The sequence below is a fragment of the Micromys minutus genome, assembly GCF_963924665.1.
Source record: "Micromys minutus genome assembly, chromosome: 9".
Classification (NCBI taxonomy): Eukaryota; Metazoa; Chordata; class Mammalia; order Rodentia; family Muridae; genus Micromys; species Micromys minutus.
In genome coordinates this window covers 41,655,195-41,677,101 of record NC_137978.1, presented here as the reverse complement: position 1 = coordinate 41,677,101, position 21,907 = coordinate 41,655,195, and the positions used below count along the sequence as shown (strand labels likewise).

At 35.9% G+C, this 21,907-nt stretch overlaps 1 protein-coding gene across 2 annotated transcripts in view; it reads left to right on the top strand.

Annotated features, from left to right (window-relative positions):
* The window catches only part of ZMYM4 (zinc finger MYM-type containing 4), a 99,477-nt gene that overhangs the window by 31,452 nt on the left and 46,118 nt on the right, over window positions 1-21,907 (top strand). For both annotated transcript variants that reach the window (XM_080921565.1, XM_080921564.1), the window contains exons 3-7: window positions 8,239-8,760; window positions 10,565-10,626; window positions 10,953-11,123; window positions 19,952-20,036; window positions 20,304-20,559. In XM_080921565.1, the coding sequence (XP_080777691.1) occupies window positions 8,239-8,760; window positions 10,565-10,626; window positions 10,953-11,123; window positions 19,952-20,036; window positions 20,304-20,559 (1,096 nt within the window). The remainder of the gene's footprint in view (window positions 1-8,238; window positions 8,761-10,564; window positions 10,627-10,952; window positions 11,124-19,951; window positions 20,037-20,303; window positions 20,560-21,907) is intronic.

Here is a 21,907-nt window from a genome sequence, read left to right as displayed (position 1 = left end):
AATGCTTTTGATTTTTTTCAAGATATGTTTTTTCCATGTAGCACTGGCTGTCCTGGAACTTTCTCTGTAGGTCAGGCTGGCTTCAAACTCATAGATCCCCTGCCTCTGCCTCTGGAACACTGGGATTAAAGGCATGAGCCACCACTGTCTGGCTAGTAATAAATGTTTCTAAAAGACACAAAATAATAAATATTAACACATAATTGTGTGTGTGTGTGTAAAGAAATGGTGAAACTAAAGCTTTAAATTTATTTAGGGACATGATATTGGTAGAAAACTTTTTAAAAAGACAACATAATTCTCTATTGTTTTAGTATATTAAACTACATTACAGTTCAAAAGGACTTAGTAGATATTGTGGAATATTTTATCCAGTTGAAGCAGAATACACATCTTCTTAGCAGCATATGGGACTTTCTTTAAATATACATTTTCAGACACACAACAAATGTTTGCTTATACAAAAAGAATCAAGTACAATAAAACTAGAAGTCAATAGCAAGATAAACGCTAGAAACCTCACCAATACATTATTAAAGTAGCTTACAGTAAAGCAAAACAAAGAAAAAAAAAAGGAGCTTGAGAAATGGCTCCCCAGTTGAAAGTACATGTTGTTCATGCAGAGCACTGTTTTTACTATTTATCTGAGTTCAGTTTCTAACATCTACATGCACAGTTCACAATCACTATAACTTCAGCTTTAGGGGAGTGCAATACTCTTATGATCTCCAAGAAAATTTATATTCATGTATATACCTAATGTATTATACCTTACACAGGCATAATAAAATTCATAATTAAAAATAAAAATTAAAAAATGTAAAGGTCAGGCATGTTAATACTTTAATCCCAGTATTTGAGGGTTGAAGTCAAGACATCTCTGTGAGTTTAAGGTCTGCTTGATCTAACATGTTGTAGGGCCAGCCTAACTCTCTAAAGAGAATCTTGGAAGAACAAAAAGAGATGGCTCAGTAGTTAAGATCACTGACTGCTCTTCCAGCGTGCAACTCCCAGAAACCACCTGATGGCTCACAGGTGTCAGTAACAGGATCTGATGCCCTCTTCTGGTGTGTCTGAAGACAGCAACAGTGTACTCATACATAAAACAAATAAGTAAAAATAATAAAAATCAAAGCAAAAACGCAATGAAATAGAAACTAAATGAACAGTACATATAATCAGAGTTGATTCTCTGAGAGAAAGAGACATATTGAGAAATCCCCAGCCAAGTTAATGGGAAAAGAGAGATGTATCAAATTAATAAAATAAGATGAAAAGGGGGAGGTTAGTACAGATTCTAGTGAAAAAGAGATTCACTAGGGAATACTTTTTAAAGCTATGTGATAAAAAAAAAAAACTGGGAAATGTTGTAGAGGCCATTTCTTCAGGTTCTTATTTATATGTTTTTGAGTAGGCTCTCCTGTTTTCCAAGTAAACCTTTAACTTGCTATGTAACTGAGGATGATCTCAAACTACTGACCCTGCCTGTGTGCTGGGATTACGAGTCTTTGTCAGAGCACCTGGCTTTGTTTGTTTCTGGGGATCAAACCCAAGCTTCATGCTTGCCAGGTGAGGACTCTACCATTTGAGCTGTGTCTTAGCAATTAAATAAATGTTTTTATTATATATTTATTATTAACAGATCTCATGGTATACTAATCTTGTTACAAACACCCCATCCTGTGCATTTTTACTGTTAATTGATGTGTACTTTTTCAGGGACTCTTAAGGGGAAGGCTCATAGCCATATTAACTCTAGTGCCAGGGGTTCTGATTGATGCTCTCTTTTGACCTCTCAGCATCAAGCATCTACGCTGTGGCTCACAGCCATCTGTAACTCTAGTTTCAGAGGATTGGTTGATGTTCTGACTCACGGGTGTGCCTACATACATATACACGCAGGCAAAACATACATAATGTAAGAGATAAACCTAAAATCTTAACAATTTTCATGAAAACAATCAGTAAGTATCTCTTCTATCTGGTGAATCTAGCCTTATTTTCTTAATTTAGAGAACAGTTCCATTGAAGAGTTATCTGTACTTATAGTTCTCAGGGTCTCTCTTTTAGTCTCTTTGGGGAATCACTAGCTTGAGCACTCATTTTTCCACTAATAACAGATTTTGTTAAGGAGTTACTTTTAGCTTTGCCAGTTTTCTTAGTTTGGGCATCTCTGAATTGGTGTTGGCTTACAGATTCAGAGTTCAGTTTATTACCACCATGGCAGGAAGCATCCAAGGAGATGTGATGCTGTAGAAGGAGCTGAGAGTTCTACATCTTGATTCAGTGGCAGTCAAGAGACTGGCTTTCAGACAGCTAGGAGAAGGCTCTCAAAGCTCACTTCCACAATGACACACTTCCTCCAGTCAAGGCCACACCTCCTAATCCTGGCGCTCCCTGGGCCAAGCATATTCAGCCCACCATAACAATACTATTAACCAGTTTTCAGTCTGCATTTGATTAGTTATATTGGTATTTGTTATGTCATTTTCCTCCTTTTCTTTTCAGATATTCTATCTTCCCTTGCTTCTACACTAGAAATTGAGCAACCTGACTTTTTATGCTAACCTGCATAGCCAGCCTGTAATGGTTTCATCTTAATGGCTTTTCTGATTTCTTTCTGTTAGATTTGAAATAACAGATTTTAAACAAATAATGCAAATGTTGAAATAGCCCATGATTTCTTCTTTTTATTTGGTAATAAATAAACTTACTGGGTAATTTTGCCTTGTTTCCTGAATTGTAAGTTTTGTTTCTCCAAATATTTTTGGAGTTAGTTGTAGTTAGTCCCAAATTTTTTATTACTTGGCAAGTATTTCATCTTTAATTATAGACTGACGTATTCAGCTACCTTATTGATATCTCCATTTGAAAGTTTAAGAAAGTCATAAAAATAAAACATTAATTCTATGTTTTGATTCCCCCCCCCCCATCTTAAGAAATGACATCTTGTATTCTTGGGTCCTTGCATACCTACCATATGCTGTGTCCAAGTTTCTGGACCCTTCTACCTGCTGTTGTTGCACTGGTCATAATTACCTGTGGATTATTGCAGTAGGTACTCTGGTTCATTCCTCACCTCCTCACATTTAATATATTTTTAGAGGGGTAGGGGTGAGAATGGGTATGAAAGATTAAAAACAGTGTCTTGTATCAGATTGATGTTAAACTTTCTGTATAGCTGGGAGTTTCCTCATATTCCTTAGTCTGCCTTCATTTGCCAAATGCTGGGATTATAGATATGTATTATCATTTATGACTAAGGCTTAAAATGGTATATTTTCTTAAATTACATTTTATTTTGTGTATGTTTATGTATGCATGTATGTATGTATGTATATATATGAGGTGTGTAAATATGTGGTCAAAGGAATTGATGAGTCTAACAAAAGTTCACGGTTAGTTCAGGCTTTGGCAAGTAAATGAAATAAAAATGAGTGAGAGACAGAGCAGGCAGGAAGGGCGGCATCCCTAAAAGGTGACTGTGAGGAATTTCCAGGAGCAGCAGAGCTTGGAAGGGGTGGGAGAGGCTTAGGAAAAGGGGTCATAAAATTAGAATTTCACCAGAGAGGATTCCCAATCCGAGGGTGCCTCCAAAGGTTTCTTTCTCCTTGAAATAGGACACTCAGGTGGTTGCCTAATGTACCTACTTGACTTTTGTAGAAGGTTACAGAGAACCAGCAAGGCACCATGCAGCAAGCCAGTGAGAGACAAATCAGGCAGATCTAGGAGGATACTTGCCTGAGGAGCTGAGGAGAGACTATTGGGTAGATAGGGTAGAGGAGAGAGACAGCTGAGAAGGAAGACTCTAACATTTGAGTAGGTGGGTAGCAGTAGCCAGCAGAAACAATTGATCAGTTCCCAGGAGGGTCATATTGACAGCTTGGTTCAGTTAGAAAAGACAGGTCTTGTGGGGGCGGTGCTGGGATGGTGGTGGCAGCATTGTCTTTCTCAGGTTTTAGTACCAACTGTAAGAAAGGGCACAGAGGAACCATCAAACTTGAACCATTAGGTGGATAGAAAGAACAATTTATTGGGGTGCACCCCCTCCTGTGTGTGCGTGCGCGCACGCTCAGGTGCAAGTAGATTTTATATAATAGTCAGCAGGGTGATCTTTGAGTTGATACAGGCTGTTTGGATTGACTGAGAACTAGATGCCCTTGGGAAGGTCGTTAACCTTTGAGAGTGGATTTAAGGGAAGTTCCTGGAGGACAGAACCTTTATGTTCATTTACCCAATAGCAATAGTTCTTCTATTTAGGACTTTGGGGGGTACCACTACCATTTTCGGGGGCTGATTTGTATTTGTATTTGACAGTGTGTATGTGAGTATGGATGTTCATGTTCCATTTTGTGCATGTGGAGGTCAGAGGACAAATTTTGGGAGTGTGTTTTCACCTGTGTTGTGGATTTCTGTGATCAAACTTGGGCTAGGCATGTAGGGCATGTGCTTTACCCATTTCACAATTTTACTCACCCTGCATTCAAACTTTTTTCCCTTTGTCAATAGGACTTGGGAATTTGAAAAACATATTATTACACCCCCTCCCACTTCCTTCCTGAAAAGGTTCATTCAGCTGAATTTTGGTGGAACATGCTTCTAAATGCCAGTACTTGGAAGGCAGAGGCAGTTGGATCTCTGAGTTTAAGGCCAGCCTGTCTACAGAGTGAGTTCTAGGATAACCTAGGCTATATAGAGAAACTCTGTCTTGAAAAGCCAAAAGGGAGAAAATCAGGAAAGGAAAAGAAAAGGTTCACTTCATATCCTTGGCTGGCCTAAAACTCAAAAGAAATCCACCTACCAAGGGCTGAGAGATGGGTGCCACCACATCTAGCCACCTCATTTTAAAGTAGCTGCATAATAGTTACTTTTGGTATAAGTACTGTAATGTGCTTGACTGGTGAAAAGAGACACTGTCTACAGTTATCTGTCCACCTACAGATTTATTGACAAAGACTCTTATGCACCTCACTCTGGCCTCAAACTGACTTTCTTTTAGTTTACATTCATTCTTTTAGTATTTAACTGTAAGGGTTGGGAAATATCTTTGCTAAGAATTAGAGTACATGTTTTGGGCTTTCCAAAGCCCACATATGATTTCTGCCAAAACCCTCTTCTCTCTGTATTTCATGGCTTTGGTCATAGTTTGCTAACCTTGTCCTGGGCATTCTTGTTTTGCTGCCAATCTGTATGTAGCTCCTGGCATTTCCTTTATAGACTATTGATTTCTGTGGAATGTTTTGTTTAAATTCTTGCTTTTATATGTACTTTGTTGTTTCTTTATTCCCCTTAGTGATGTAATACAGTGAAGATATTTCAACCAGTTTATCCTTTGTCTTTTGATTTGGTTTTCTTTATTAGTGTGAATAGATTTATTTTTTGTTCTGTTTTATTTTTATACTAATTTTTTTGTCATTAAAAATACTGGTTTTTACCTTTTGACTTAATTGTAACATGGTTTTTCTTATTTTCTTTTAATGTTTGAACTTAGATATATACCTGAAGTTATTTCCATGTGAGTTGTATGTCAGGTTTTTCTGAGTGGCTGCTTCTTTCCATCATAATCTTCAACTGTTAATGTAAATAGATAACGAAAATTGTTTGCAATGTTACTTGTTAGTATTGTTTCCTTATCTACTATAGAACTTAACTTGGTGATGTCATAATGTACATTTCACATATGCAACAGTTACAAAGTAGACAGAACATGGCTTGTTAATAATGATTAAATGTTGAATAGAGAAGGTGGTTTAGGCTTATAGACTGTTTATAGGCTGGTAGAATGCTGAGTTGTGTACCTTCCACATCTCATAATATGAATTTTAAGTAATTGGAAATTTCTGTAGTGTTGCTTTTCTTGTGCAGTCTTTCAGCCCTTTCCTGACTTTACCATATACCACGAGAAAGAGGGCATGATCATTCTCAGGTGTGCATTTTCTCTCGGAGTTTAACTGCATCAGGTGCATGCATGCCAGGGCCACACAGGGAAAACCTGTCTCAAAAAAAAAAAAAAAAAAAAAAGAAGAAGAAGAAGAAGACATTTTACCATGTGTTTTGCCATTTCATTTTTAATTTTTTTATTATTTAAAAACAAAACATGGTGTTTCTCTATGTAGACCTAGCTATTCTGGAATATTGTATGTAGACCAGGCTGGCTGCAAACTCCCAAATCCTGCCTGCCTCTGCCTCTTGAGTGCTGGGATCAAAGGTATGTGCACTGTACCTGGCTCTAAGATTTAGTTTTAAAATTTTATGTCTATGGGTTCATATATGTATGTGCATATGAGTGCTTAGTGCCTGTAGAAACCAGAATCAGGCATCAGATTCTGTCCTGGAAACTGAACATATATTCTTTGCCAGAGCATTGTGTGCTCTTAACTGATTTGGAAAGCATACATGGAGGGTTTTCCAACTTCCTTTTTTTCACATTAATCGGTAAGCATTATACTGATGTAAAAGTATAAGGTCTTTTTCTCTTTCCTGGTTTTAATTTCATTATGAGCTCCAATATTATTTTTTATTGTCTTGCTTTTTGTAGGTTGTTTCCCTACCACCACCACCATTTTTGTAGCTCTGTAAGTAGCAGCAGCCATTATCAGAATACTCATCATTTTGTCCTTATAAATTAGTGGGTAGTGCTACTCATTATCAGAGATTGTGCTGTGAGGGAAGCATCTCTCTTTAGAGACTGGGGACTGTGAAAGGTCTCCCAGGATATGGAATAACTTACAATTGAGAACAATATATTTGGAGAGGGGAACGTGAAGGAAACTTTTACTTAGATTCTACATAATTAAGTCTTGATAATAAATAAATAAATATTAGATTAGATTATAGATCCAGTTTAAACAGCTAGCCACAGAAACTTTTTTGAACTGATTATACAAGTATGTTATTACTATTTTCTATCTTTTCTTTACTTTGTTTTTAATAAGTATGGGTCTACTCTTGAACCAATTAAATGTGGTTTAGGCATAGAATTTGTTAGAATATAGTTACTTTATGTAATTATGTAGCTTTAGTGCACTGAAATGTACAGGCAGAGATTTGGATAATTAGAATTAGGTGCTGAATAAAAGAACTGGATCTTAAAGAGATGAAATAATGTAGTTGATAGAATTTATTCATGGGAGAGTTGAAATCATTCTTTTTAATAATTGCTAGTTAGTGAATCATTTAATCAATTGAAAGAAACAGGAACTACAGTAAGGAAGTGAGTGAGTTTGAATTTAGAGATAATATGGTGGAGTTTCATAGGGAAGAAGAGCTGTTGAAAGTGGGTACCCAAATCTACCTTGGGATTTTTTTATTTTTATGTGCATTGGTTTTGTTTTGTTTTTGCCTGTATGTATATCTGCATTTAGAAGAGAGTGTCAGTTCCCCTTGGAGCTAGCGTTACAGAGGGTTGTTAGCCACAATGTGGGGTGCTGTGCTAGGAATCCATTCATTCGTTCTGGTAGAAAAGTCTGTGTTCTTAACCACTGAGCCATCTCTTTAGCCCCACTAAATCTAACTTGGAAGAAAAGAGTAAGTTAAGGCTTGGGTATAGCTAAAGAAGAACAAAGTAGGTAAGGCTTTTTAAAAACAAATCTGTGAAGGAAAGGTGAATCTTTGTTTTATAATTGGACAGATTTCAGCTTATAGTTATGAAGAATAGCAGGATAGCTAAAGTCATTTATATGTTTACATATTTAGCCTAGAAAACCTTAACTTTATTAAATCTGTATTGGTGTTAGTGCAAAGAAACCGGGATCCTGGGACTAAGAACTATTACATTACAGTGGTCTTAACTCTGTAGAACACACACTGTAAAAATTATAATTAACATTTTCATACTTTGTGTTTATTACTTTGTGAGTGTCTCTTTATACATAACTGTCATTAAGCCTCAGCATAAATTAATTTCCAAGGTGAGTATTAGATTGGTTTTTACATAGACCAAGGATTTTGTGCTTTGTAATTTTAACACAAATAGGTCAGATTTTGAAGTTCGTGCTCTTTTCTCTGTATTATCGTGTTTCCTTTCTACCCTGAAGTAGTCTTTCAAGGTTAAGCTCCTGTTCCCTTAAGTGTCAGATAGGGATAATCTCATCAGAAATGTTAAATAAATACTGTTGTAATATTGCCTATAATTAGTTTGACAATGAGGAAATACCTATGATTAAATGGAAGACAGACCTTATAACTGCGGACATCCTCAACACTGTTACTTGTCTAAACAGTTTCTTACTTTTTAAGGTGGTGTCATGGATACAGAAATGTCTGAAGATACAGACCACAACTTAACTCCCACCCTTGCCAGCATGTCTTATGGAATGCCGAATCAAACAGGATCTGAAAATTCATTGTTGGATGAAGATGATTATTTTTTGAACTCTGGGGATCTTGCAGGAATTCCAGTTGTTAGTAGTGACAATGAGGATGAACAGGATTTTAGTTCAAAGGACAATCTTGTTTCTTCAGTTCATACTGATGGTAGTTTGGAAATAGAGAGAAGAGCTTCTCACCATGAATCAGACAATGAAAATGAAATACAAATTCAAAATCAATTAAAAAAAGACTTTCCTAAACAGTTTGATCAGGTTTCTGTCTTTAAATCAATACGAAAAGATTTTTGTTTAGTGAGAGAAAACAGCAAAGAGACATTTCCTGGAAAGGAGAAAAGTAGAGACCTAACTTATCATGAACGTGAAAAACGGTTGGATAAACCCCATAAAGGTTTGGATTCAAGGTTGAAAAGCAGTTTTTTTGATAAAGCAGGTAATAATTGTTGGAATAGAATTATAAAACATAACAAAGTACCGATAATAGAGCTTTAATTATTCTTTCTGCTAAGTGAAATATAAACAGTCTTAAGTTCCTTTTAAGCTCTCAGTTTTACTTTCTCTTATGCCACAATGTGATTTAATTTTTTCTCATAACATTTCATTGTCATGTAAATGGTTGAAAATATCTCTAAACCATATTTTTTCCCCTTCTTGGCTTGCAATGTTTTGATGAGAAGGCAAGATACTTGAATTGCCTGTTCGGTTTCTTTGGTTGAACATTAGAATCTGAAGTTGGAATTAGCATCTTTGTGCTGGAAGCACTGGTTTAAATTGTTATCCTACCTTTTAGTCTAAACTAGGGAGTTGGAACAAATTCTCCCAGTGTTTTAGGAGTTCGTTGAAGTTCCTTTTGATTCTCTTTACACAGTGCACCCTGCACTCTGGCTCCAGTTCTGTTCTTGACTATAGCACACATTTCTTGTGTGCTTTTCTTTCTTGCTGTTTCATTTGTATGCTAATTTTTTCTCAGTGTGTATATATATATATTTACATACTTATAAATATATATATATTTGTAAAATTATTTCTTACCCACTGGAGCATAATTTATAAAATCTTTCCTACTTTATAGTTATTCTAAGGATGTTCTCCTTACTTATATTTTATTTTATGCCTTATTTTTCATAGTATTTATTGCCTTGTTTTGTTTCTGTTTCTTGACAGCCAGATTGTATCTTACTCTTCTTTGTATTCTTGGGACCTAGGCTTTTACAAGAAGATTGTAATCCTCTTCCCAATGTTAAATTGATTTTTAGGAAAGCAGGTACACTGTGAAAATCCATGCGTTTCTCTTCAGAAAATTCTAGGAAAATGTATTTTAGAAAGAAGGAACTAGTGCAGTAAAGAGGGCAACTGTTTTAAGTATATGTTATATACAAGGCTATGCAAGGGTATACTTTATTTCTAGTGTGTAATTAGGTATATGTATTTTAGTTATTTCTTAGTGGGTATTGAAATTTTAGGAGTCATTTTTCTGAAGGAACATAACGTTTAGTATAGAAGGGACAGAACAAGGTAGATAGCAGAGGTGCTAATGATGAGTTGAATAGCCCAAGATTGGAGGTGTAAGATAATGTAATGTAAGAAGAGTTTGTCATGAAACACTGTAATATTTAAGTAACTGGAGTGTTTAAGTGATTGCTTTTCTCATATTTGAGAGAGACAAGCTGGCCTGGAGCTCACTGTAGTTGTGCCTTGTCTCTTAAGTGTTTAACTAACAGGTGTGATCCACCATACCTAACCTAAATCTGCCATGCTCCTCATCCTCTAGAGTGCTTTGTATTAGACTCTGGACCTTTGTGCATGCTATACAAGTCCCTTTCCACTAAGCCACAAGAAGTCCTTAGGAGAGACTTAGTGAACAAGGAATGTTTTTCTGCAGAGGTGGGTTTTAAACTGAGCAGATTTGGAAAATATAAATATTGGGACAGACAGCAGAAACCTGGTGAACTTTGAGCTGCATAGGAGAACAGCATAGTCTTCAGAGCACAGTGGATCAAGTCAGCACTTTTTATGGGTGAGGAAAGGTGTGTGGTTAAGGCTGAATGGTAGGGGAGACCCAGTTGTGTGGAACTTTGAGTGAAACTTTTTTTTTTGGGTTCTTTGGAACCTAGTTCACTCTTAAGAGCATCTTTGTTGGAATAGAGAGATGATTTCAAATAATAGCCTTTTAGGTCATTCCTAATGAGACTTGTTATTCATATACATGTGTTTGTTTGTTTGTTTTCTTTCAATAGCTAATCAAGTTGAAGAAACATTACATACTCATTTACCACAAAACCCAGAAACAAACTTTAGGGTAAGTTTTCAGTGTGTATGTAGATTGCTGTTAACTGTGGCAAGTGTCAAATTTTTTTTTTTTCTTTCATGTCACTTTTCAAAATTCTGCTTGTGTTAGACAGAGCACGGATTTTTAAAAATTATTATTTGCAAAATGACATTAGATATTCTAAAAAGCCTTGCATCTTAGGTTCTTTGTTTGCATTACCAGCTTTTAGGCATAGGGACACTGACACATGTCTGTCCATAGAGTTCATTTCCAATGAGCTTTACTTTTGGTATTAACCCTGAAGAGGAATAATTTTTAAATTTGAATATTTATTAATCCTTTATATTGTGTTTTAGGACTCCAGCTACCCATTTGCCAATAAAGAATCTATTGGTTCGGAACTGGGGAATTCGTTTGCATCACATATTAGAATTAAAGAAGAACCTTTGGATGATGAGTATGACAAAGCAGTGGCGCCTCAGCAGGGACTGCTAGACAGAGTTAAAGAGGAACCTGACAATGCTCAAGTAAACACCTCACCCTCCTGCCTCCATGTCACAATGAGCTTATTCATCTGAGACACGAAGTGCTTAAAGTGAAGTAGCTTATTGACAGGATGAAAACAATCTGTGATTGAAGCAACTTGAATTGTTTTGCAAGGCTGTAGCAAGAATTACATGAAAATGTTTCTGAAGGGGAGTTGTCTTTTAATAGCTGTGTGGCTTTTATGGGCATTTTAGTACAGGATTGAGAGGCTGGTGAGTCTTTGAGGTTTCAGCAGATGAAGTTGAAGACCTAGTAGGAGGGTGGCCATGGGCTTGTAGAATGACTTAATTCATAGACACAACTAAGCTTTTGCACTTACTCCTAATGAAGTATAGGTCAGGTATGCATTGAACTGTCTTTCAGGAGGGCTAATGGACTTAATTATCTTTGAAAGGGTTAATTGCTTGAAGAATCAGTTTATTGAAAAGGAGGCCTTGGTGAGTGATTCGTAATTCCATGTTTGAGATACTTGTTAGTGAGAGCAAGGGTACAGCTGTGCTGTTTGAGGACAGCTCTGGAAGTCAGTTAGGAGGCCTGCAGTCTATACTCAGTTAAGTTACTCATGCAGTTGATGGCATTGCAGTATTTTGATTGGATAAAAAAAAGCTGCACCATGAGCTATATTACTGTGAAATGTAGGAAGGGATTTAAACAATGAATGCATAATAGTAATAATTTTTTAAAGGTAGTCTGTATTTTGTTCATATGTTGTGAATTTACAGAGTGAAAAATAAAGATAACACAAATTAGCTGTTTCTAGGCTATAATATTTTATCTTAGGAGGCTTATCTTTTTTTTTTTTTTATTCTAGGGGCTTTGTGAAAGGCATATATGGAAGAGATTTTATTTAGGCATCTTCAAGCAGGGTTTTTCAACATCAGCATCACTGATACTTAGAGCAAGACCATTCTTTGTTATGAGGCCCTGTTCTGCTTTTCACAGGCTCTCTAGCATTCTTGGTTGAAACTTTTACTTGGTGCTGGTTGCAGCTCTCTTTCCTGTTCTAATAGTCAGAAACATCCTCTGATACCGCCAGGTATTCCTGGGGAGCAAAATCATTTACTATAGAGAAACAGTGGTTTAGATTAAAGAGAGAAGACTAGGTGACAATAGAGTGTAAGGTAGAGATAAGCAGGTGGTTTGTGAAACGAGCTGACAATTAACTTTCAGAAATGGTGTTTATTGGGAGAGAGCATTGTAACCACAGGAGCCATGTGAGGTTGGAAACCATTCGAAAGCAGTTGATCAGAAACAGCATAATAGGGCCTTAAAGGAAAAGAAAAACTTTCCTTTAAAGTTCAGAGTAGCTTCATTAAGGAAAGATAGCTTAAAAGAAGGAATAAGGGAAATAGCTGCCATGATATGATGAAGGGGAATACTTAGAAAAAAGAACCTTCAGAGAAATGCCCTAAGGAAAATCTGTGGTTTTTATATCTTTTAATGGGGTGGCAGGAGGTTTCATACTATATGACTTAGTTCAGCATAGCATATATGTGGGGTGGGGGTTGCCGAGAAGAAAAGAGAGAAAGAGAAAGGTAGTTCAGTGAGGTATCCCTTATTTCTTTGGGCTATGGGATTTAACCTCTGAGAATGACCATTAATTTAAAGGGTAGGCCCACAATCTCACAGAGTTGACAATTCAAGCAAAAATTTGACTGTACTGAGGAAAAGGTCGATGAGTTAGGATGCTGGCAGACATACAGAAACTGGGTAAATACAAGTGCAGTTGGCTGAACAAAAGACAGTGAAGGAATATGAAAATATGTCAAGTATAGTTTGTAGAAAGAAGAGAAGTAGAAATTTTGGGTATCTGAATTAGGTGTAATGGCCTGATTACCAGGGAAAATTCTTGTGGCCCTGTGTTCCTGTGAAGAGTATCTCTTTGTTCAGGGGGATCTCTAATCTCTCCATACTCTCCCTATGAACATGGAAAATTCCTAAGAAATCATTATGTTGAGAGAGTACTAAAGGCTTCTCTTTGTTTTCTGTATGACCCACTGAACTTTCTTCATGATACAGGATACAGCTAAATAAGTGGGGTTTAGAGAGCATTGGGAAAGTTATCAGTATTGTTGTTTTTAAAGCAGAGCTATCACTGTCTATAGAGGATCAATAGGATGGAATTGACAGCAAAGCCTGTGTTATATACATTTACTGAAAATTACAAAATATGTTATAAAGTGCTAAATAGCAAGTTTATAATGTTTATCGAGAAGAACTTCCTTCTTACTTTGGTCTCCTGAGTAGACAGTACTGTGGTAGGCCCTGGTACATACAGGAACACAGGCAGTCGTCATCCTGTCCCCACAGTAGCAATCCCAGCACATGAGTGGCTAGAGGTCGCTTTCTGTTGTCAGTCAGATTGATCCTGTTTTCTGCGATATCAAACAGTTGGTAGTTCTAGAAATCCTTCAAGGGAGGAGGCTGGTTCTTTCCCTTTCACGTCTTTTCCCCTTCCTTCCTACATCCTCCCTACTTGTTCCATGCTTTTTTGTACTTCTGATCACTGATCTAGATTTCTTGCTTTTTCAGTACTGTGAAACACTTTATTTTACTTTTTCTCTGTAGACCAGAAGAGTTACAAAGTATTATTTGGTCTAACCAATTGTACTAATAAAGTACTGACAGTTCATGAGTCTGATCATCAGTTAATAGTGATTTTTCTCTGTTCCTTACTTTATAGTATTGCTTTCAGTGTGCTTTTTACACTTTAAGATGATCTTCATCCAAAACACTAGGATATTGAAATGTCTGCATCTGTGTCTCACTGCTAATTCATTGATTTTAGTCACTTGTCAGTCACCTTGCTTCTGTTAGCTGGCAGACCATCCTCTTTTTAGTTTCATTCATTCTAGTCCCATTACATCTTACTATAGTGCTTTCTGTAGTTTAAAAAAAAAAAAGTTGCTGTTTTTAATGTACTATATTGTTTCAACCTCGTAACAGTTGTGTGTGTGTGTGTGTGTGTGTGTGTGTGGTGTAAAGTAATAAGTTAAATTTCATAGATTAATTTAGTTATTCAAGGCTATATGGCCAGGAAAGAATCAGTCTAGGGTTTTATAATCTAGGTCTTGTTTTTGTTAGGTTATCTTTCCGTAACTAATTATTTGTTGATGTGTTGTTTTTTTAAATGTTTGGGTAGGATTTTCAAATTGAAAGTCCTTTTTTCTATCTTTTCCATAGAATCTGAAAGTTAGATGTCACTAATGTTGAAATATTTATTCTTTTTTATTCTTTTCTGCTTATGGTAATAAAAAAAAAGCTAATTTGTAATCTTCTGTTGGAATAAGTGAAAATGGGAAAGCAAATTGCCTAATTAGTAAAGTAATGATTCATAGACTCTTTGAAGTAATACAGTCATGCAAATGTTGGATTTGATTTTAGTTGTATTGTTTATTTGGCCATAGAGGATGTTTGTTTGCAACACTGTTGGCTTGTGGTGTTTTTAAGGTCTTCCTTTGTGTCCAGCAAGGGAAAGATAAAGTACCTTTTATTTTGTCCTCTGGTTTTTAGTTTTGTTTTGATTTTGAAAGCTTTGGGGTCTCAGGTATTTAGTTCTCACGAATCATGATATAATAGTCATTGTAGGAGATAGACAAACCAAGCATTTTTGCCTTGAAGGTGTTGTAAGCATTTTATACAGAATACTTGAAGACCTCTCTCTTTGCTACCATGAATAATACTTAGTGGCTTAACTAGGTTTTATAAGTTTGGAAGTTGCTATTACAGAATAAGAAAAGTGGGCTAGAGATCTGTCAGGTGTGATTGCGCATACTTTTAATCCCAGCACTTGGATACAGTCAGGCAGATCTCTGTGAGTTAGAGGGCAGCCTGATTGATGGAACATGTTTCACTCCATCCAGGGCTATGCATTGAAATTCTGCCTTTAAAATAAAAGTATGTATCACCAATGCTGCTACTTTGATTGAGTATCTTTATTGGATTCCACATGATATATCACATAATTGATGATACATTTCCTACATGTATTCATTTCATTGTGTCAAAGAAATAACTATGCTAGAACAAACTCTGAATTTGAAAACAAAATATGGGAACCTTGTGTAGTTACTAACATAATACAGATTATTACATTATTATTAATACAGCATTAGTACTTAACTATTGTTGGATTTTTGGCCTTTATAGGAAATAAAGAAGATGAAGTAATAGAAATGGGAAGTAATTTTACTAGAGAATTAATAAAACTTGTGATAGTTGAGTGGAAATGTAGGTAAAATAATAATTAGAAAAATGACAGTACTAATTCTGAGTCAGTTTTCCATTTGAGAGTCACCATTCCCAGTAGCAACTAAAAAGTAATTGTAAAATAAATGATGAGATCAGATTTTTTAAAAAAATGTGGTGTTAATGATATCAACTATTGTAAAGTAAGATACAGGTTTGATGAACATAATAGTGATTAGTTTTCGATATTTTGAGGAGTAGTTATATACATAACACATATTGTATGCACATACTTTTAAATGTATATAGAGAAGTTCAGTGGAAAACAGATTAGTTAAACATTGTATAGCTTCATCGAAATTGTGTGAAACAAGATTAATCAGGCTGATCATGATACAGAATAGATAACCTATGATAAACATTTCTCCACAATTTGGTGTATTCATGGTAAGAAGAAAAAAATTCTATTTAGTGAACTAAAACTTTCCAGTCTCAAATGGATCTAAGCCAGCACTAGGAAATTACCAGTGGCTGATCAAAATCTCATCCACCTTATGTTTAAGCCTGTTGTTCAACCACTACTCTTTTTTTTAACTGTTTTTTTTTAAATTGAACAACTTTATTTTACAAAACAAAGATAAATGTACAGATTTTAAAAGCATTTTTGAATAGAAGTATATGAATACATTTTTGTCAATACTTGATTTTTTTTAAAGGTTTGATAGTATGCATTAAAATCTTACTAGTTACAATGAGCATAAAGTACATGTAAAACAACTTGTAACCTGGAAATAGTCAAAGTTTTCTTTGTGTAAAGATTAAGCATAATGATTTTTCACCTTTTTTTTTTCTTTTTCTTTTTTTCTTTTTTTTTTGGCCTTTGTTTTTCTTGAACTTCATATAGTCTGTGAGTTGTTTTTGGGGTGTTCAGAACTTTCTGGGCTTAGTATCCAATTATCAGTGACTGCATATTATGTCTGTTCTTTTGTGACTGGGTTACCTCACTCAGGATGATATTCTCTAGATGCATCCATTTTCTTAAGAATTTCATAAAGTCATTGTTTCTGATGGCTGAATACTATTCTGTTGTGTAAATATATCACAATTTTTGTTTCCATTCATCTACTGAAGGACATCTGGGTTCTTTCCAGCTTCTGGCTATTATAAATAGGGCTGCTATGAACATTGTGGTGCATATGTTCTTTGTTGTATGTTGGAGCGTCTCTGGGGTATATGCCCAGAAGTGGAATAACTGGGTCTTCAGGTCCAATTTTCTGAGGAGCCGCCAGACTGATTTCCAGAGTTTACAACCCCACCAACAGTGGAGCATCCTCGCTAGCATCTGCTGTCATCTGAATTTTTTGATCTTAGCCATTCTGACTGGTGTGAGGTGGAGTCTCAGGGTTGTTTTGATTTGCATTTCCCTGATGACTAAGGATGTCGAACACTTCCCTAGATGCTTCTTAGCCATTTTATATTCCTCAATTGAGAACTTTTTGTTTAGCTCTGTACCCCATTTTTTAATAGGATTGTTTGATTCTTTGGTGTCTGACTTCTTGAGTTCTTTGTATACCTTGGATATTAGGCCTCTATCAGATGTGGGGTTGGTTAAGATCTTTTCCCAATCTGTTGGCTGCCGTTTTGTTTTCTTGACAGTATCCTTAGCCTTACAGAAACTTTGCAATCTCATTAAGTCCCATTTGTCAATATTTGACCTTAGAGCACGAGCCATTGGTGTTCTGTTCAGAAAATATTCTCCTGTGCCTATGTGTTCTAAGGTTTTCCCTACTTTCTCATCTAATAGTTTCAGTGTACCTGGTTTAATGTGGAGATCTTTGATCCACTTGCACTTGAGCTTTGTACAAGGAGATAAGAAAGGGTCTATTTTCATTCCTCTGCATGCCAGTTGGACCAACACCATTTGTTGAAGAGGCTGTCCTTTTTCCATTGAATGTTTATAGCTCCTTTGTCAAAAATCAAGTGACCATGTATGTGAGGGCTCATTTATGGATCTTCTATTCTATTCCATTAATCCACATGCCTATCTCTCTACCAGTACCATGTAGTTTTTAACACAATTGCCTTGTAATATAGCTTGAGGTCAGGGATGGTGATTCCTGCAGATGTTTTCTTGTTGTTGAGGATAGATTTTGCTATTCTAGGTCTTTTGTTATTCCAGATGAAATTGCACATTGCTCTTTCCAACTCTGAAGAACTGGGTTGGAATTTTGATGGGGATTGCATTGAATCTGTAGATTGCTTTTTCAATCACTACTCTTAAATAAAGTCTTAACAGAACTTGGCCATGTTCATTTATTTACATGTTGTTTGTAAGTGCTTTTGCTCTACCAGTGCAGAGTTGAGCAGTTGTGACAGAGATGAGACTATATGGCTTCCAAAGTCAAAAATATTTACTATCTGGCCCTTTGCAGATAAAGTTTGCTGATTCCTGGATTAAAGGACTGTATTATAAACAGTGAAACCACTTCTTTATTATTTTTTTATGGAAGTAAAACTTTGTAAGAGATAGAAGAAGTCACAAAGGTAAAGATTGTCAGAATTTTGGCATAAGTGGAAACCTAAGTACATAAAAAATTTAACTAAAGGAATGTTAATAAATGCTACTCAGGTTAATATTGTCATCGTAATATACTTGTAAGTGAACATTAAAGATATGTGCAAATTAAAGCAAGTAGGAAAACACTTTTAATTGAGAATAGTTTTGAGAACTGGGCTTGGTGTGATACTCCTTTAGTGCCAGCACTCTGGGTAGGGTTGGGGTGGGGGACAGGCGGATCTCTGAGTTGGTGGTCAGCCTGGTCTACAGAAGTATTTCCTGGACAGCCAGAGCTACACACCGAAATTCTGCCTCAAAAATCAAAAGAAGACCAAAACAAAAATTATAGCTTTATGTGGACAAAACCAATCTCATAATGTCTCAACTTTTATAATGGACCTTGTATCCAAGTGATTCTAATTTAAGAGTTAAGATACTCATGGTAGCATTTCACTGAGCATGCAGTAGATCATTACAGCAGTGCCACTCAAGAATGTGTTAGTGCCTGAGGCAAATGGTAGGGAAAAAAAAAAAAAAGAATAGTTCCAGTGCTACCTTTATTTAAAGCTCTGGTGTTATTATGTTAGCCATGGAGATTTACATAAACTTTCATTTTAAAAATAATCGAATTAGTCATTTTAGTAGTACTTACCTGTAATCCCAATACTTCTGGAGGCAGCGGGATTACTCTGTGTTTGGGCTTCTTTTGGTCTATTTAGCAAGTACCAGGTTGTTTAGGGTCGTGCATTAAAACTGTCTCAAAAGCAGAAACAAAACACCAAGTAAGGAGATTACTGTGTTAAAATACTGTTATAATTGCAGAAGGTTTGGGCAGTCTTGCTTTTGTGCCTGAGTCAAGTGTACATATTTCATGTCAACTTCAGCTGCTTAATTTGAGATATAATATCAATATAGCTCAAGGTTGTGTAGTGTACAACCACCCAAAAGGGAGTATGTCTGAGACACCCAGAATTCTAAGAAAAATTGGTCTCTGTAGTATTTTTCAGGCTTTGTTGTGATAAATAATCTTAAAATTTTAAAGAAACCAACTTACTTACTGCAGTTATAGTTGAGCAAAATAATTGTACAGATAAAGAACAGCCCTGAGAAGTACCTACTGGAACTCTGGTGTGTGGCGGCTATGTCTGACTTAAAATGTTTACTTGTTTTTAAGACATTTAAGGATAGAGAATTGGCTCCGTAGTTAAGAGCATACGTGAGAGGACCTTTGTTTATTTTTCAACAGCTACATACTGGTGCTTGCAACCATATATAACTCCAGTTCCAGTAATCCAGTGTCCTCTTTTGAGGTTCATGGCACCAGCCATGCATGTAACACACACACACACACACACACACACACACACACACACACACACACACACACACATTTAGTAGGCAAAGACTCATATACATAAACAAATTAAAAATTTTTTCCTAGTAAATCATTCAATATAATTTTTCAAGTGTTTGTTTGGAATTCTATGACTATCCAGACATCTGGTTCTTGAACTCAAGTCTTATAAATGCTGGCATTTAGCCATTAGACGTTATTTTGGAGTAGTATCAAAAATTTAAATGAACAGAACATGAATTTATATTGTGACTGTAAAGAAACTAACTTTTCTTTGACTAGAGAAAGGAAAAGACTGGAAAGAAATATACCAGAGACCCATTTGAAGTGATGCAGGGGGTAGTATTTTGTTTATTTCTACTTATTTAAATGTTCTATCATGATTGTGTATTACTTTTATAATAAACAGAAATTTAAAATACTGTAATATTAAGGAAGAATTCCAGAAGTAACTTAGAACTATCTGGTAGAGTGCTGGTCTGTTGTGGAAGCTAACATTCATTTCTTACCCTTCTTTCCTCCAAGTAGATACTAACTTACTTTGCCCTTATTGTTAAGGCTAGTTTGTTTACTGGTTTGTATTTCATTACTTCTTATTACTGTTAATATGGTAAACATATTCTACCTCTATATAGCAATAATAAAATGTCTTGATTTTTTGAAGAAGTTATTATTTTCTCTGTATTCATTTAGGTTTTTCTTTTTTAAAGGAATATAGTCATGGCCAACAGCAAAAAACTCAAGAGGGGGAACTGAAAATTAGTGCTGTGTTTTCAGTCAGTGGCAGTCCTCTTGGTAAGAATCAGATCTGAATAAATGAATTGTATTTATTCTGGCCAACATAATGAGAGGCCATTTCTACTTGTGTTAAAAAACTTGGATGTTCTCTGTTCATTTAGAATTCTTTATATTGTATATTCTATAGTTAATACCAGATTCCAAACTAGTTATAGGAAAGTACCAATGTATAAATATAAGATTAAAAATAATTTTTTTTTGTTTTTGTTTTTGCTTTGAATGTTCTTCCCCCTCCCTCTTTTTTTTTTTTTTTTTTTTTTAAAGCTCCACAGTTGACGACTGGCTTTCAACCCTCTCTGGCATCACCTGGCATGAATAAAATGCTTCCTTCAGTTCCAGCCACAGCTGTTCGAGTTTCCTGCTCTGGTTGTAAAAAAATTCTCCAGAAGGGACAGACTGCTTATCAGAGGAAAGGGTCTACTCAGCTTTTCTGTTCCACCCTGTGCCTCACGGGATACACAGTTCCACCTGCCCGCCCACCGCCTCCTCTCACCAAGAAGACTTGTTCAAGTTGCTCAAAGTATAGCAGAGTTCTAAATTATCTTTTGTTTCTTTATTTTTCTTTTATGTTTGTTTCTTAACCTGTGTACTCTTATTTACGTCTCATCCTTGCTGTAGGTTTTTCTTGTAAAAAACAAAACAACAGCAACAAAACACATATAATTTAGTGCCACCATGTTGCTGCTTTCTGTTTTCTTGGGATGTACTTAGTCTCTTTTAGCTCAAGAAGTGATTTTAAAACCAATCTTTTCATATTCTTTAGTTAAGATTTCTTACATTCTACTACTATTCTTGTATGGAAGCACTTTTTCAAGAGTTTTTTTGTGTAACACTGGCTGTCTTGGAATTCACTGTAGACCAGGCTGGCTTCGAACTCATATAGAGCCTCTATCTCCCCCCCCCCCCCCAGTGTTGGGTTTAAAGGTATGCATCACCATACATCTCTGCATGTATATCTTGTACCACATGTGTGCTTGGTGCCCTCAGAGGTCAGAAGAGTGTACAGACCACTGTGAGCTGCCATATTGATGCTGGGAATTAAAATCAGGTTCCTTGGGAAGAATAGCCAATGCTCTTAACCTTTATGCTATTTCTTCAGCCCCTTAAGCACATCTGTATGTGTTCTTTTCTCAGGGATAACAGAAAGAGTTAAGTTAGGTTATGTTATAGAGTAGCACTGCAGTTTAAACTACTGTATTTCACGTGTCCCAGTGTAGACTAGACTTGAGTTTCCTTCAGAAGTTCTGCTTTTTATTTGTGACTTTGTTACTCCTTAAAAGAAGAGAAACAAACACCGCAGCTTTTTTGGGGAGTCGGGGGATTAGTGGTTTTCTTTTAAGGTTATCCATTTTGAGAATCACAAACAGAACAATGTAACATTAAAACCTTTTTAGTAATAAAATAATACTCAGAAAACTTTGTGGTTTTGAGCAAAGATTTTCAGATCAGGGATACTTAATCAGTAAAATCTGTGCATGTTTTCCAAAATCTGGAGGAAAAAAGTGGAAGTTGAAGCAGTTGTACTGAGGATTTAAGAAAGGGTGTGTTCAGTTTGGAGCAGTTTGTGTGTGAGCTTCCTGATACTAAAATTTTATCTGGTGGATGTTTCTTTAATGTCTGTATGTGGCTGAAAGTGATAGAGGGCAGTGGGTGTTGATTAAGAACTGGTTTAGGGAATTTTATCTAGTTCTGTTCAAAGTTAAAATTAATAATAATATTGGTGTTTTGGTGACTTAGAAGTTGAGGAATAAATGTAAGCAGTCAGCTAAAAAATGTAGTCCCTGTAGCTAGTATATTTAAAAATTCTAAGGTCCAAAGCCAGGTGTATGGCCCTGGAGAGATGGCTCAGTGGTTAAGAGCACTGACTG